Here is a 15,032-nt window from a genome sequence, read left to right as displayed (position 1 = left end):
ATGGACAGGAACACATTTCACAGGAACTCGATGCTGTTACCCTGTATCATGAGTGTCTGTGGCCATTTAATGTCACCAGGCTGAGGTGACAGCCTCAGGTGACATGGCTGAGGCATGCCATGCTGAGGACTGAGCAGCTTGTTTGGGATATGCACCTTGCCTTTGCAGCTGTCTTTGTGCAGCTCAGTGGCCTCTAAATAAAGTCTCTAGATTTATACTTGAATGGTTTAGGAAACACACCTTTGCTGCTGTCAAAAAACTGTGCAACTACTGCTTGAACAGCTATCTGCTGTGTGACTGGCTGCAGGCCATTTCTCTCTGCTGTTCTGGGCATGAGAAAGCCCTGGAGAGCCCCTGTGGAAAGGCTGCAGTGGATTGGGTCATTCCACAAACCTTACCAGCATTCTATCAATCACAGTGGCACAGGTTTAAGCCACACAGCTGTAGATGTTTTTCTGGTACATGAATGGGAGCAATCTTGTGAGTCAAATGCTGAAGTGTTCATAGATGTGAATGTATGTCTGTGAATGTTTATGGCACTGTCTGGGTAAATCTTTAAAAACCTCCAGGGACTGCCTTTCTGGGCAACCTATTCTGGTTGTGCACCACTGCCCCAATAAAAAATTTGTTTCCCAGTGTCCATTGTGAACCTCCAAATTCACAGCCATTGCCTCTTGTATTATTTATCTCTACAGAGAAGTATTTTGTTCCCACTGCAACCGCCTGTCAAGTAGTTGTAGGAATTTCTTGGAGTTGTTGCAGTTTCCTTGGAATGAAGATTATCCAGGGTGAACAATGGACTTTCTTGTTTCTTTTTTTCCCCCTCTGCATCTTAGTATTCCATTTCTTGGTGTGCTACAATGGATTCGCATCTGGGATTTCATAAATGCGGCAAAGCTTATTGACCATTATTTAATAGACTCATTTAACGCAATTTTGAAATTGATTAGGGTCAAAGATCTTAATTTACCTTTGTATGGCAACCCTTTCTTTGAGAAGTGGTGAACCTGCCTTTCCATAGCCAAACACTGGAGCAAACTGGAGTCTCCAAGGACTAGAATCAGTGAGTGGCCTTCCTGTGAACTTCTGGTGGATGGCCTTGTTCTGTAGGAAAATTCTTAATAACACCTTTTTGCTGCTTTGTCCCTCCATGTTGTGGGGCTCCAGGGTTCATTCTGCCATGGGTTCTGAAATCTCTGCCACTCTTGCCCATCATGGCTTATGTGAGTTCAAAACCAGTTCAAAGCAATTCCAGCTGGTAGCCTTTGGGTCAGTTGTCAGCAGGTGGCTTTGTCCTTTATGTGAATGTGAGGAACCACCGGACAGCTGCTAGACATGGCCACTGCCCTGGAATGCTGGCCAGTCTGGGCTTATCAAGCATTAGAACAGCTGTAATGCAGACTCATAGGTCCCTGTTGTGAACTTGCTTATGGAGAAACACTGGAATCTTGAACATTTGAAACCCCTTTATCATCTGGCACAAAGGGCAATGTGATAAATCAAACCAGGCACCCATGCACCTCTCCATACGTGGGGCTACACCCAAAACAGAGAGCTGCAGGCTTGATTTGGATTTTGGATGGCATTTTTTAGATCCATACCTTCCCAGATGAATTCAGTACCAGTGATGAAGGGGATATTTCTGTGCATCCACATGGGGTGAGGAAAGTGCCCACTTCTGTCAGTGCTGGTCTCCTGGCCAGACACCACACTTGGTGTGGGCAAAGACATAGCAGTGGGGTTGGAAGCTGGAGCAGAGCATAATTACCCAACTTCAACCACATTTCATGCACAGAGACTGTTACCCCGTTGCTCTGACACCAGGCTGCTTTTTTTTTTTCTTTTTTCTTGCTTTTTTAAAATTTTTTTTTTTAGGTGGAATTTAAAGCGTGAGCTGCAAAACACAAAGCAGCTCTGGCTGTGATTACCTCTGTGAGTGCCTTTCCCTCCTCCTGTGGTCACAGGCAGCCAATGAAAAGCAAAAGCTGTCAGGTCCCTGCAGAAAAAGAGAGAAATTAGTGCTGGCAGAGTCTGTATGAGACAACTTATCTGCTGTGAAGTTTGAGTCCCTTGTTCCTGCTGGTGTGATCTGTTAATGTAACATGCCTGAAATGTTTTCTTACATTCTTACAGTTTTTTCTAAGATGTGCAAGATGAAAAATGTGGGGATATTTACTCCACTACCGCAGGGATTTTGGTGGGCTGGTTTTCTTTTTGTACATTCACAATCTATGCCATTGATTATAATATATGAATTAGTCACATAAACATGCCTGCATTTATGTAAAGATCTATGTAACGTTTATGCTTTAATATCTTAAACGGATTCATAAGTGCTGAGTAATTAGATGAAAGAAAAAGTCCTTTAAAAAAAAAAAAGATAAAGTTAGAGGAGGTCTTTCAGCAAGTGTGTTTATTACATTTACTACTATCAGTTGGTAATACTGAAAAAGCCTTAAAGCAGATTTGTTAATACTCAGCTCTTCTAATTCTTCTCACTGGTCACTAAAAATACTCTTCTTAGATTCAGTCCTGTGTTCTTCATGGCATTTCTGTAAGGTCCTGCTCTACCTGCAGGTAACATAAAAGAGTTAGTGCTTTAAAAAGGCACATGGCCATGCCCCTGACCCTTGGCGGTATTTCTGTGGACTCCCCAGCTGAGGGCAAGGAAGCACACTAAAGCCTTACTTTCTACTCCCTGTGGTAAGCAGACTTTCCTCAAATAGCAAGAGACAGATAAGTTTAGTATGTAGTCTGGTTTCATTAATGTTTTCCAGAAGTAATACTAAGTAAATCTCTGATCAGCAGTTCTGTATATTCCTTACCAAACTTTTAATTGCTCCAAGTATACTGATCATTCCATTTCAAGGTGTTTACCTCTCTGTTTACTATTTGGTACTATCCTTCTCCTCTTCCTTCCCATATCCTCCTTTATCTTCAGTCCCCACTTTCTTGTCCTCTGTCTAAATCCAGTTGCATCCAGGTTGGGCTGAGTGATGCAGACAATTGTGTTTATGTTCAGCAGCCATTTAGAAAACAAAAAGATTATTTGAATTTAGTCCCTGAAGCAAGTTTTTGTATTTAAAATGCAAACCCAGCCAAGCAGTTGTTAGATACAGACACAGAAATAAAAACTTACCTCATTAAGATTTTCTGTATAAATACCAGTGGTCCCTAATTTGGACATTTCACTATTTTAAAGATCAATATTCCAGTTTAAGGTAGCAGCCTCAGGGGATCTGATGGGGCTATTTTTGTGAATACTTAGGCCAGTCTTTGTTGGTGTTGTTTAAATAAAAGCATTAAGATGCTTAAGTTTAGAGCCTTGTATTTAAAAACAAACGCCAGGCCTAAACAAAAAGTCTGTCATCAGTTTTCTCTTTTGAATCATGTTTTCACCAAAAATCCTTTTTCCCTAAGTGGCTTGAAGAAAAAATTAACAATTTTACAGACATGCTTTGTGATTTCTTACCTAGTACACTGTTGATATATAGGCAGACAGAACTAAATATGTGAGTGTGTAGTCATTACTGTTCTGTATTAGATTCTATTTTGGTTTGGGATTTTTTACGATTAATTCTCAGGTTATTTTCACATTGCACTGATCATTCCAATTATACGTGTGTAATTTGTCATTTGGTGTATATTGAATCCTCTTCAGCCGCATTTCAGGCACTGATGCTGGATCGTGGTTCTGAATTCATTGTTCAAAGAAAGTTCATTCTTGACCAGAAGTGTTAAATTCCCTGCAGTGTTTGTTTCCTTCGTGCAGCATCGAGGAAATTTGAAAAAGATGATTATTCACCTCATACTTGTGATCTGCTTCAGTTATTCTTATGGCTGTGAGGGTGACGTTGGCTCCAGGTCATCGCTTTGCTCAGCCTGTAACAGGCTGGCAGAAAGGAAAATAGTAGTTACTTGTGGAAGCACTTCCACATCCATTTCTATCTCATTGGAGAACCATGTGGATTCCTGTTCAAGGGCTGTGAATTAAAACCAGGAGAGATTTTCTTTAGGATGTAACTGTAGAAGCGCACTTGCATGTGGTTCTTTGGTTGGCCACTGCCTTGTTTTGGATAGGTCAAGCAACTGTTTTGTGGACTATTGTATTGCCAGCTGCTTTCTCAAAGACGGTTTGGAAAACATTTGTAGAAATAGTACTTTGTTCATCCTCTTTTTACTGATAGATTAAGGGCAGTAGTACAGGAGAGATGTTGAGAGCAGCAGTAGGGACACTTGCAAGGGAGTACCAGAGAAAGCCAGGACCCTGTTGTTGAGGAATATGGCTGGAAGTGTTTTTTCTTGTGTGTTTATAACAAATGCTGTGCAGTGAGAGGAAGAATGTCTCCTCCTGGGGGGACTGTGGGTCAGTAGAAGGGAGGAGAAGGGGCATCAAGACCTCTCTGTTAAAATACATTGACAAATCTTGGCTGGAAACAGCTCTGAGCTGTGAAGGGCTGCATGGATGCCATTGCCTTGCATAGCAGGAGTGGGTCCTATTGCAGCAGGCAGGGACAGGAATGGGGAGAAGGGGATCAGGGGATCAGGGTCTGCAGCTGCCCACAGCTCTGTCTGTGCCTGCAGAAATCACTGCATTGGAGCAAAATCCCAGGGTTTTTTCCTTACCCAGCCATAGGGTAAGGAATCCTTGCCTGGATGTCTCAGATCTCTGAGCATACTCCCCTTTGGTTAAGATGGGACTGACCAGGCTGAGCAAACTGCTTTGAAATACAGGTATGAATGAGCCTCCTGTCTGAGTGTGCCAAGCAGCATTACTGCATTTCAAGTGACCTTTCAGTCTGAAACTTTGCCAAAGGGAGGGGAAAGGAAGCCACCGTTGACTCGAGTTCTGCACAGAGATCCTGCAAACAGATGGTGTTTGCATATAGGATATTCTGTTCGGGTGCAACCCTACTACAACGCTCTTCGTTTTTGATGATTGCAGGCGGGCTAAACTCCGGCTATATTTGGAACAGCTAAAACAGCTTGTGCCTCTCGGGCCGGACAGCACCAGACACACCACTCTAAGTCTGTTGAAAAGAGCTAAGATGCATATCAAGGTAAAAACATTCATCCATGTTTTTATTTCTTTTAAGGGAGAATCTTCCAGAATGTGTGTCCATAGAGAGAAAACAAATTTTCACACAAAATCCGTATCCATATGTCCAATCTTCTGGATTTATTGGCCTTTATTACTTGCAGGGATTTCAGTCACAGTGTCAAGGTTTAGTGCTTTGCAACTTAGCATCTCAAATATATAAAACAGTGATTTTGTGATTTCTGCTTTCTGATAACTAGTGTATTTAATGATTTACACTATAATTTTAAAAAATACCTGTCAGAGCTGTTCTTTGATTAATATATATTTTTTTTAAGGACTGAGCAAAGTAGCACTGTACTGCATTGTTTTAAATGTAAAAAGCCAGATCCATTAATGATGAAAAAAAATGGAATCAAAAAGATCATACCTATTAGCAAGCTTTATCCCCATCAACATTTTGTTGACCAGATTCTCATTTAAATGAAACAATTAAATGCAATCCCTGTTAGTTGCTGCTCCCCTTGTTACAAGTTTAAAACAAAAAACAGCCTCAAATCTCACCTATGATCCAGCAGCAGTGCAGGTTCTACATTTGCACAGGTAATTCAAAAGAAATTATTCCTCAGGCCTCCTCTCTCCAAACACACCTTCTCTCCCATTTTCACTGTCGTCATTTTCAGGGAACAGGGTTATATGCAGAAATAAGACAAAGAGGTATTCAAATGTAGAAGTTAAAGAACAGGTTTCTGCTGCTGTGTCCAGGACTATAATTACTCATCTGGCATTTTTTCAGTGTTACAGAGAAACAGGTCAAGAAAAGTGTCAGGCAAAATTGAACACTGCCAGTAATCTTGGAATATTTTGGAGAACAGCCTGCTGATGCACAGCTTTAAGATTCACTGCAGTTACAGAAATGGATGTGATTCATATGAAGAATTAAAGATTAATTTAAGCAAAACCATTCTTGTGAACAAGTTTATGGAGCTACTTTTTCAGCACTTCTAAGCACATTTGCTCCAGCTGGGCAACCCCTGTTTTTACCATTTGAGATTTTGGCCTCTTGTTTATAATTCAGGCTAACATGCATGAAAGGCACTGCATGTGGTTTTTGTCTTGGGCTGCCCCCCTATCATGGGCTTATGCATACAAATTGAAAAACTGTTTTTACAAGTGGCGAGTGTGTGAGATTAGCCCTGTAGTTACCATTTCAGCTGCTGATAAAAAAAGCTGGGAACAGATTCTTTCCAGATCCGTCTTGCACAGCACCAAGTGCTCATTTTCTGAAAACTGAGACTGAAGTTTAACTTTCTTTTTAAGGTTTTAACTGAACCTGCCCTAACTGGGTTAGCTCTTAATTGCTTCCCTTTGTCAGGTCAGCTCCCCCCCCTGCACTGCCAGAGCTTGCCCGTGCCCGGCTGGCATTTCAAACACAGTCATTAGTTCTGAACTTTTCACACACACATCCCGCCCCCCCCCCCCCCCCCCCCATATATTGAAATTTGCTCTGAAAGATTGGACAGTTTTGAGTCTCCTGGATATGAATCACTGAGTTCTTTCCTAAAATAGTCGTTTGAGTTCGGGATTGCAGCCAGGAAAATACAGGAAAAGGAAGTCTGATCAATTGGGCACATTTGGTTTGTTGTGTACATGGATGTACCAACCCCTTTTCTTATTATAACATTGTGTATCCACCTATGATGAGTATCTACAGAGTGCATTGCCTGGGAGGGGGCTCAAAATGAGGCAGAAGAAGGTGGATTTCACTGAGCCAGGAAACTGCCCCGTTCAAGAGTGTCAATTATTTTTTCAAATACTTTTATTTCAGGCTTGCACTGGAACAGCAAAATCTCTGAAAGGGTTTTGCTTGTGGTTTGCTGTGCACTGTCCCAGCCCGCTCTCCTCAGAAAACCAAGCCTAGTTTCATTCAGACGGCAGGGAGAAATCTTCAGCAGCTGTACTCACTCCCTGCACATCTCCTAAATCTCAGTGATTGTGTAAACACAGCTCACAGAGAAATCTGCTCACTCTTATAAGTGCTTTTACTGCTACAACCTGTAATTTACTGCATCAGATAGATAATTTTTTTTAATAATAAAAGATGTCTTGTTTTGTGTATCCCTCGTGCTTTTAATCTTAACACTTTCTTCCCAAATTATATAGTCACTACTTTTAAATGGCTACCAGTGATTTGGAAGAGGGCTCAGTTCAAATACTAAAAGATAATATTCCTGTTACTGCATTTGGACCAACAGTGCAGCACATTTTACCGGGTGGGAAGTATTCTTTTTATTTGCAAAATTAATACCTGCTTTTATTTTGTCAGAGGGGAGATTTTAGGCAGATATGTGGAAGGATCCTTTCACAGGCTGTTTGCTGAGAAATTTTGGATTAATACCACTGACTTTTCAGGTGGTATCACAGAATTATCACACTTGCTCTGCAGAAGTTCAAGGAGAAAAAAATGCAAGAATAAAGAGAGTTGTTAGTAAACTCCTATATATAATTAATGCTGCTTATTGTTAATGAAGCTTTTTAAATGCTAAAATTTTCCATGGCCTGTGGTAGGAGGGAGAACATTCAGAGGCTCACGATGGTTCCTTTATGGTGATAGGTGAAATCAGAGACTCAGCTAAAGAGGCGTTATGTTCTCACTGAAACCTGAGCTGTGCTCGAGTTATCAAAGATGATGCCGGTTTTGCCTGATAAAATGATTTAAATATTCCCCACAACCAAGGCAACAATAATTCAGTCTTAGCCAAGGAATGTCTGCTAGTGGCAAGAGAGTCTCTGAGGGTTTTTTTTTTAATATTATTATTTTTTCCCCTGTAACCATATAATTTATTGTGAAACAAATTCAGCCTGCTAAAATTGTACTGACCTCTACAGAATGCTAACTAAAAAATTGAACTTTAAAATTTAATTTTAACTTTATATTAATTAATTAAAATATTTAAATTGCTTTTAAATTACTGTTTATGAGAAGACCTTAAGTTACTTATGCTTTGACGTGGGTACAAACTGACAGCTTACTGTGTTTCTCTCCCTTTAAGAAATTGGAAGAACAGGACCGGAAAGCTCTGAATATTAAAGAACAATTACAGCGGGAGCACCGCTACCTCAAGCGCAGATTGGAGCAGCTATCCGTGCAGGGCATGGAGCGAATCCGCACTGACAGCATGGGATCAACAATATCCACTGACTCTGAACAAGGTAATTGAGCCAGGCCTTCCCAGAGGGGCCTGCAGGAGCAGGAAGGAAAAGGGAAGTAGGGAAACAGGAAAATGTCATTTAGAACTAAAATCAAGCTTTCAACAAAACCCAGACAAAATTGTTCCATAATGTGATTGGAAGAGTAAAACATTGCCGCATCTTTTTCACATTCTTTGAAAAACAGTCTCTTTCTTAATCAGTTTTTAAGCTATTAATATTGTGTGAATTTTTAAAGCTATTTATCTTGCATGTGTTTTTTGCCAGTTTTTTAAACAATTACCATTTCATGTTTTGAATTTTTAGTGTAATTATTGGTAAGGCTGGCATAACATGGAAAAAAAAAATCTTATTTGGCTTAATTCTTTTGTGTGAATAAATTAATTCCACATCATTTATTGTGAAATTTTAAAACATTTTCTGTGCAATGATGACCAAGGATTCTCTGCACTTGGTTTTCATTTGAGACAGAGCTCATCAAGCTGTCTGTTGCCATTTCTTACTTTCCCATTTGGAAGTCTTTCTGTGCAGAACACTCGCCCAGGCTGGCTGTTTCAGGGCCCAGGGTGGTGGAGTGGTGGGTCTTGGGGCAGTTACCTGGTGGTCACACCATGGCCAGCCAGCACCTGCATGGTTGGAATTACCACGGACAGTGCTGCAGTATGACAGCCTTTGAGGGTCAGCTTTTTTCTAAATTAGTGTCTGTGTGCAGGTTGGAACAGTTCTGGGAAAGGATTTGGTATTGATGTCATGCAGTATATTTATGTGGCTGAGGACAGAAGGGATTTTAATTCTCAGATGGACAAAATGATCCTTTCCTCAGGAATTAACTGTGCCAGTTCTTTTTTTAAGTACTGTTATTATTATTACTATTACTATTATTATTATTATTATTATTACTGAAACTGAAGTGTGATTCAGGTTTTCACCTGGATGTTGATTGACACTGGCCCATGACTAGTTGCTACAGCTTCCTGAAAATGTGCCTTCTTATGTTTTCTTTAGAAGTAGACATTGAAGGAATGGAGTTTACTCCAGGTGAAATGGACAGTATTGGAAGTGCCAGTGATGCTGAAGACCACTACAGTTTGCAGAGCGGTTCGAGTGACGGAGGTTACACACATTCCCGCAGACTGAATGCCAGGCTCTCATAGTGCCTGAGTTACCCGCTCAACTCAGGACCATCTGACTGAAGCACTTATATATGAATATTCCAGAGGTGTCAACTGCCACTCTTCCGGGAAACCCCAACCACAATACTCTGACATGGAGGTTTCTTACCCACGGTTCCCTGCACCGTAACCACAATATTAGATATTGTAAATCATGGGTTTGCTGCAGAGAACTGTGGTTAGGTACAGTTGTGACTTAAAGCTAGCTTGATGTAGCCATCCTGCAAATTAAAGGAAATAAATTATGTCATTCCATTCAAGAAGTATTAAATTCAAACTGTTGGAAGCATGGCATAAGGGAGTTTGACAGTTTATTTTGATTTTGCAGAAACCATTTTCAAACATGGAAGAATAAATGGAATCTACAATGTGTTAGTGATTCAGAGGTACAAAAACCTAAAACTACTTTTTGTGGTATTTTTTCATGAAAAAAAACCAAACCCAAAACATTTTGAATGCTGTATAGTGGGCTCCATAGAGTAAATTCTTTCAGCAGTTGTTTTTTGGGTGAAGCAGGCAGATAAATCTTCAAATCTCAGATGATCTTTAGAAAAGGTCATATTTACAAGTCACTACTGTACTTCAAAACGGGGGAAAAGCCAGCTCTAATAATGACTTCATGTGGGATGATCTCAACTTTCTTTTGCTTTTTGTATTCAATATCCAACCAGCAGCAAATCATTCTATCCATGTTAACGGGAGCAGTAGAAAGCAACATGGCAGTTTTAACCTGTTACCGTGGAATGGATGACATTTGAAGCATTTCAGTGGTTTTATGGGTTGTTGTTTTCATTTCTTTCTCTAAAGAATACAGAACTCAAGTGATCCAGTTTGTGATAGTTAATCTTTCCTTGCAAGGAAATGAAATCTCTGTTTGCTTGTATTTTTTTTTCTTTTCTTCTATTTACACATGTCAATACATTTTTATGGAAGGCATGGCTTAAAATTACAGTATTCAGCTAGAAGATAATTAATTTTTTTTCTTTTGCACACTATAATTGCATTTTCTATTCTTAAAAAAGTGCAAAAAAATTAAAATGTATGCTGTAAAACAGCAAAGTTTATTTAGTACTCATCAAGCTGTTCAGAACATATTTACCCAAATTGTAGCAATACTATGAAGATGTATTTTAATACAACTTCTGCTTAGTGAAGTCATTAGAGCTTGGCTTGCCGGGTAAGAAAAAAATGGACCAGTCTTTGCATTATCTGTTTAAAGAAGGTCTTTTAAAAAAATTTAAAAAAGAAGGAAAAAAAAAAAGAAAAAAGCTAAAAAAAAAAAAAAAGAAAAAAGCTATAAACACTTTTAGGGAAGTGATTTTAGCAAGTGTAGTCTATATTTCCTGTAAGAGATTTTGTATTATATTTTCCTAAATGTTCTCATTTACTTGTATAGGGAGGGGAATGGTACAGACCCAGACCAGAGTCTCAGGGACTCTTCACCTTTGTCATATTGTGCCTTGGTGACCATTTATGTATGCCTCTCCTTTTCATTGTTTAAAGGACAACTAAGCTTTGTTTCAAGACCCTCTGTTCAAATGGTCAGTTGTCCACCTTCTTACGGATGAAGCAGAGAGGTGTATTTATATCTTCACCCTCTCACAACTGATTCAGTGTGGCTTTAAGTAAAATCATGAAATTAGGTTTTGGTGCGAGGGTTAATTGTCTTTGTATGAGCCCTCCCTTGGATTCTTCAGCACCCGAATCTATTTTTTGTTAGCTTTTAAAGTCAGGGTCTCTGTGAGACCAGCGCTCAGTGGCTTGGGAAACACAAATGTACTGTGTAAGGCTATGGGATGTCCAAGTGTGGTGCCATTTTTAGCATTTGGATACAAGACCTCATGACAGACTGACCATAATGATCAAAGGTTCAGTTGTTCTTTCAACATCTGACATACGTGTCCTCCCTTTGGCTCTTACAACACGGAGTAGAAATATGAATACATTTTGTGGCAGCTTACAGATCCTTGTTTGCACTCTCGCTTACTGCTTGGAACTTGCCAACAAGGAAACGTATACATTTAATTTACATAACCTAATGGATGGCCACCCCTACTTTGGCTCTGGGGAGGGGCCTAAGGTTATCAACTCTGGCAGCTGAATAAGTAAACAATTAACCTTTTCTGTGATGCAGGTTTTGGTATTACGTTCTATACACCTTGCATATTACTAAAATCCTCATTGTTGGGGAAAGCACACAGCAATATACTCATTGTGTGTAGCTGACAAGCAGCAGAAATTACTAGCTCCTTTGGTGCATATGTAACTAATTTCCAAATCATGGAAAAAAAAAATATAAGAGTTTACTTTAACACACGACTGTTAACAGGAAAAAAAAAAAGAGGCTAGTATATTGTTGCTGTTCATTTATTATATAATGAACACATTCATGGATTGTAAAGTGTTTCCTTTCATGACAAGCAGCTCTTGCACAGAACCTCCTAATGAAAAGAGATTTGAAACTTACAGAAGGAAAAACGAGACTTTAAATTGAACATTATTGTACCTTAGGTCAACCTGAAATTTTCCTTTTAAAGATGAATGTGCTAACTTAATGAGTTCTTCCACGCTGGGTATCCATGGCTTTGTAGATCTTATATTTTCAATAAAAATTACTCGAATAATCTTGAGTGGAAATGAAAAGGGTTTATTTGTTTTTACTTTTTCAGTTATTACAGCTGGGAGCTATTATGCTGGTAAAGAAAAATGACACCATACTGCCTGTGTCATTCTCCCTCAAGCACAGTCCAACTTAAGGTGGAATTTTCAGGCACAGCCCCCGGACAGCAGCAGCCCTGTTAGAGGCAATGGCGCAGCAGTTCCTAGGGTCAGGTTTGGGGACTGGTCTGTCCCCCTCATCAGAGCTGCAGTCCCGTGGGGACAGTCAGGGCTCTGACATTTCTTCAGGGCCGTGGTTCTGCTGCTGAACAGCCAGTGCAACACTGCCTGTGGCCACAGTACCTTGGGATGCAAACAGTGTTATTTTTATTAATTTTTCTCAGCTGGACACTTGTGTGTGTGCTCCATGCATGTGCAGAAGTGTACCTGTGCCCACAGTGGGACTGCAAAAGGCAAACTGTTTGCTGCAAGATTTAATCCTGCCACCACCTTGGCAGCTCTGCCGTGTTGTCATGACCGTGCTTTTTAGCAGGTGAGGAGGTGCTACTGCTCAGCTGATCCATTTCCTCTGCAGTTACCACATCGGAAAAGAAGCAGTAAGGACAAGATTACAGGGCTGCTAGGTCTTTTTCTCTGTGGAAGAGGCTCTGAAGGGATGAAGTGATCGCAAAGTTCTTTTTATGGAGACATAGAGGTTTGGCCTGTTTCCTGGGGGAGAAGAAAGGAAGGGCTTTCCCCTGCAGTACGCAGGTGTTGGAGGATACACGCCTCTTCATTGCTCCTGGATTAGTGCTTCCTCCAGCTCCGTGACTGCACTCTGCCATCACTGGAGGGAGGCACAAAAAAGCCAGCCTAAAATTGTTAGTTTTTTCTGCACATTCTCTGCTGCAATTCAGAGGATGAATCCTCCTTCACACCCATCCTCTCTCTGCCCAGCTTGTACCCTGCCAGGCCCATTGCAGCTGATTTATTTATCTTCTGAAAAGAGCAGGTTTGGCAGTAGAAGCTCTGCAACACATTATTAACCAGAGACTGGATCCTGTATTGTCTTCTGCAAAGAACAAACTTGGTTCAGAGTGAGTTTTAGCAAGTTAAAACAGAAATTAAAAGCTTCCCCAAAAGCCATGAGAAGGACAGTTTTATATGTGGTGTTTATAGATGAGTTTCAATCCTAATTTATTAGTGTAAGGTTTGGAGTTGGAAAAAAGGACTTAAAATCTAACACATCTAACTTGATCTAACTTACAGAATTAAGACTGACCTCAAGTGGTGTTACATTTTTGACATGGATGAGTATGGGTTCAGCAGTACCACATGCAGCCTAACAACATATAATAATGCAAATAGAAAAAAAATTACTTCTATTGACCTACAAATAAATTACAGTGATAAATACCAGTATTCTGAGCATCTAACTGTACACTTTGCGTAACCCATTTCAGTGGATGAATTTAAATGCCAAAAGAACTGGGAAACAGAAAGACGTGAAGTTGCGTGAGCGTGGGCTCTGCCTGCAGACCTGCTCTGAGCGGGTACTTCTGCTTTTCCTGGAGGTACTTACAGCAGTCTCTGCTCCTGGACAAGTGATTATTTCACCATTTTACCAACTTTTTGGCAGACTGGTAATTAGTGGTGAAATTTTTCATCCTTGCAGATCAGCCGTGTGGAAAGAAACACATTTTTGAAAAGAACCACATCATCACAGCTTTTAATTAAATAATATTAATTTTATACATTTCATTTTATGATGCTGCTGATAAAGGAATCGCTGCAAAACAAATTACTCTTTCATAAATCTATTAAATTTGTTTTTAAATGGTAGAGGCCATTGATTGTATGTGGTATGAGCCAGTAACAGTGCTGGTATTTAATCCATTAAGTTACACTTTCCAAAATTGATGGAAGAATAATTGAAACCCTTTAGGAACCCTTTAAGGAAGAGCTGTACTCCCTACAAATACTAATGGGGCAAACACATCAGAAATTAATTTTACCAGCAATAAAATGAGCCAATTTGCTTAAGTGACTGTCTAAATGCACTGTTGTTAATTGGTAGCTGTAAAGAAAACATCCAAGTGTGTTCCATAGCTACCCAGAATTAAAATGCAGGGGATATATGAAATAGAAAAGACTATTTGGTCACCTTGGCTGTTCTCTCTGCCTGAAGTATTGTAAATGAGCCCAGGAAAGGATTCCTGGGGAGGCATGGCCAGCCAGAGGCTTGCCTGTTGGCAAAGCAGAGTGAAGGCGCCCCAAGTTCAGAATTCCTTTCTTTCATTTTGCATGAGAGGCATAAACTGTGGTTACGCAGGATTTATGGCATTGGAAGGGTCTGTGCAGTATGGACGTTTAAGTGATGAAATTTTGGTGCAGGTGAAGCACTGACTGAGAGCCTTCTGCTGCTTACTGGTGAAATCGTTACCTAAAGGTGTTAGCAAGTGGGTTCTGTGCCAGAGCCTCTGGATCCCAGAGCCAAAGGAATGGTCCATAGTCTGTGGGATGCATTTTACTGTATTATACAGATTCATTTGTACGCACGTACATGGCGCTTGCTACGTTCTGTAGCACACGGAGTATTGTGTTGTATCATTATCTCGTCATACTATAAATACAAATTTTTATACCTTTTTGTTGTGTTACTCAGGTTTTTTTAAATTTTCATCACTTGTTTTTTGTGCATAGTGTTTCTTCTCTTTGCAGTTCTTTACATATTGCAAATCTTTACATGTCAGCTTATTTCATGTTAACTATTTCATAAGGAGCTCACTGAGCTTTAGCAATTCAAATGAATAGCATGGTATGAAAATTGGGGTGCTACTTAGAGTTCTTTTACACTCACTGGCCCAATGCAACCCCAACTGTCATTAATGTTATTTGTCTCTAACCATGGGTGCTGTATAAATTTCCACTATTACATTTCTGAAGACAAACTAACCTGTTTGCAAAGTGCAAATTGAAATGCATTAGTGTCTGTTCTAAGTAATTATACTTGA

At 40.0% G+C, this 15,032-nt stretch overlaps 1 protein-coding gene across 3 annotated transcripts in view; it reads left to right on the top strand.

Moving 5' to 3' along the window:
* MXD4 (MAX dimerization protein 4) overlaps positions 1–12,063 on the top strand; it is a 38,549-nt gene extending 26,486 nt beyond the window's left edge. For all 3 annotated transcript variants that reach the window (XM_048303394.1, XM_048303397.1, XM_048303396.1), the window contains exons 4-6: positions 4,946–5,060; positions 8,092–8,251; positions 9,254–12,063. In XM_048303394.1, coding sequence (XP_048159351.1) covers positions 4,946–5,060; positions 8,092–8,251; positions 9,254–9,402 — 424 coding nt within the window. In that variant the 3' untranslated portion in view covers positions 9,403–12,063. The remainder of the gene's footprint in view (positions 1–4,945; positions 5,061–8,091; positions 8,252–9,253) is intronic.
* Positions 12,064–15,032: the final 2,969 nt, after the last annotated feature.

This window comes from Corvus hawaiiensis, chromosome 5, assembly GCF_020740725.1.
Source record: "Corvus hawaiiensis isolate bCorHaw1 chromosome 5, bCorHaw1.pri.cur, whole genome shotgun sequence".
In the NCBI taxonomy this organism is placed as follows: domain Eukaryota; kingdom Metazoa; phylum Chordata; class Aves; order Passeriformes; family Corvidae; genus Corvus; species Corvus hawaiiensis.
This window is presented reverse-complemented; position numbering and strand designations above follow the sequence as displayed.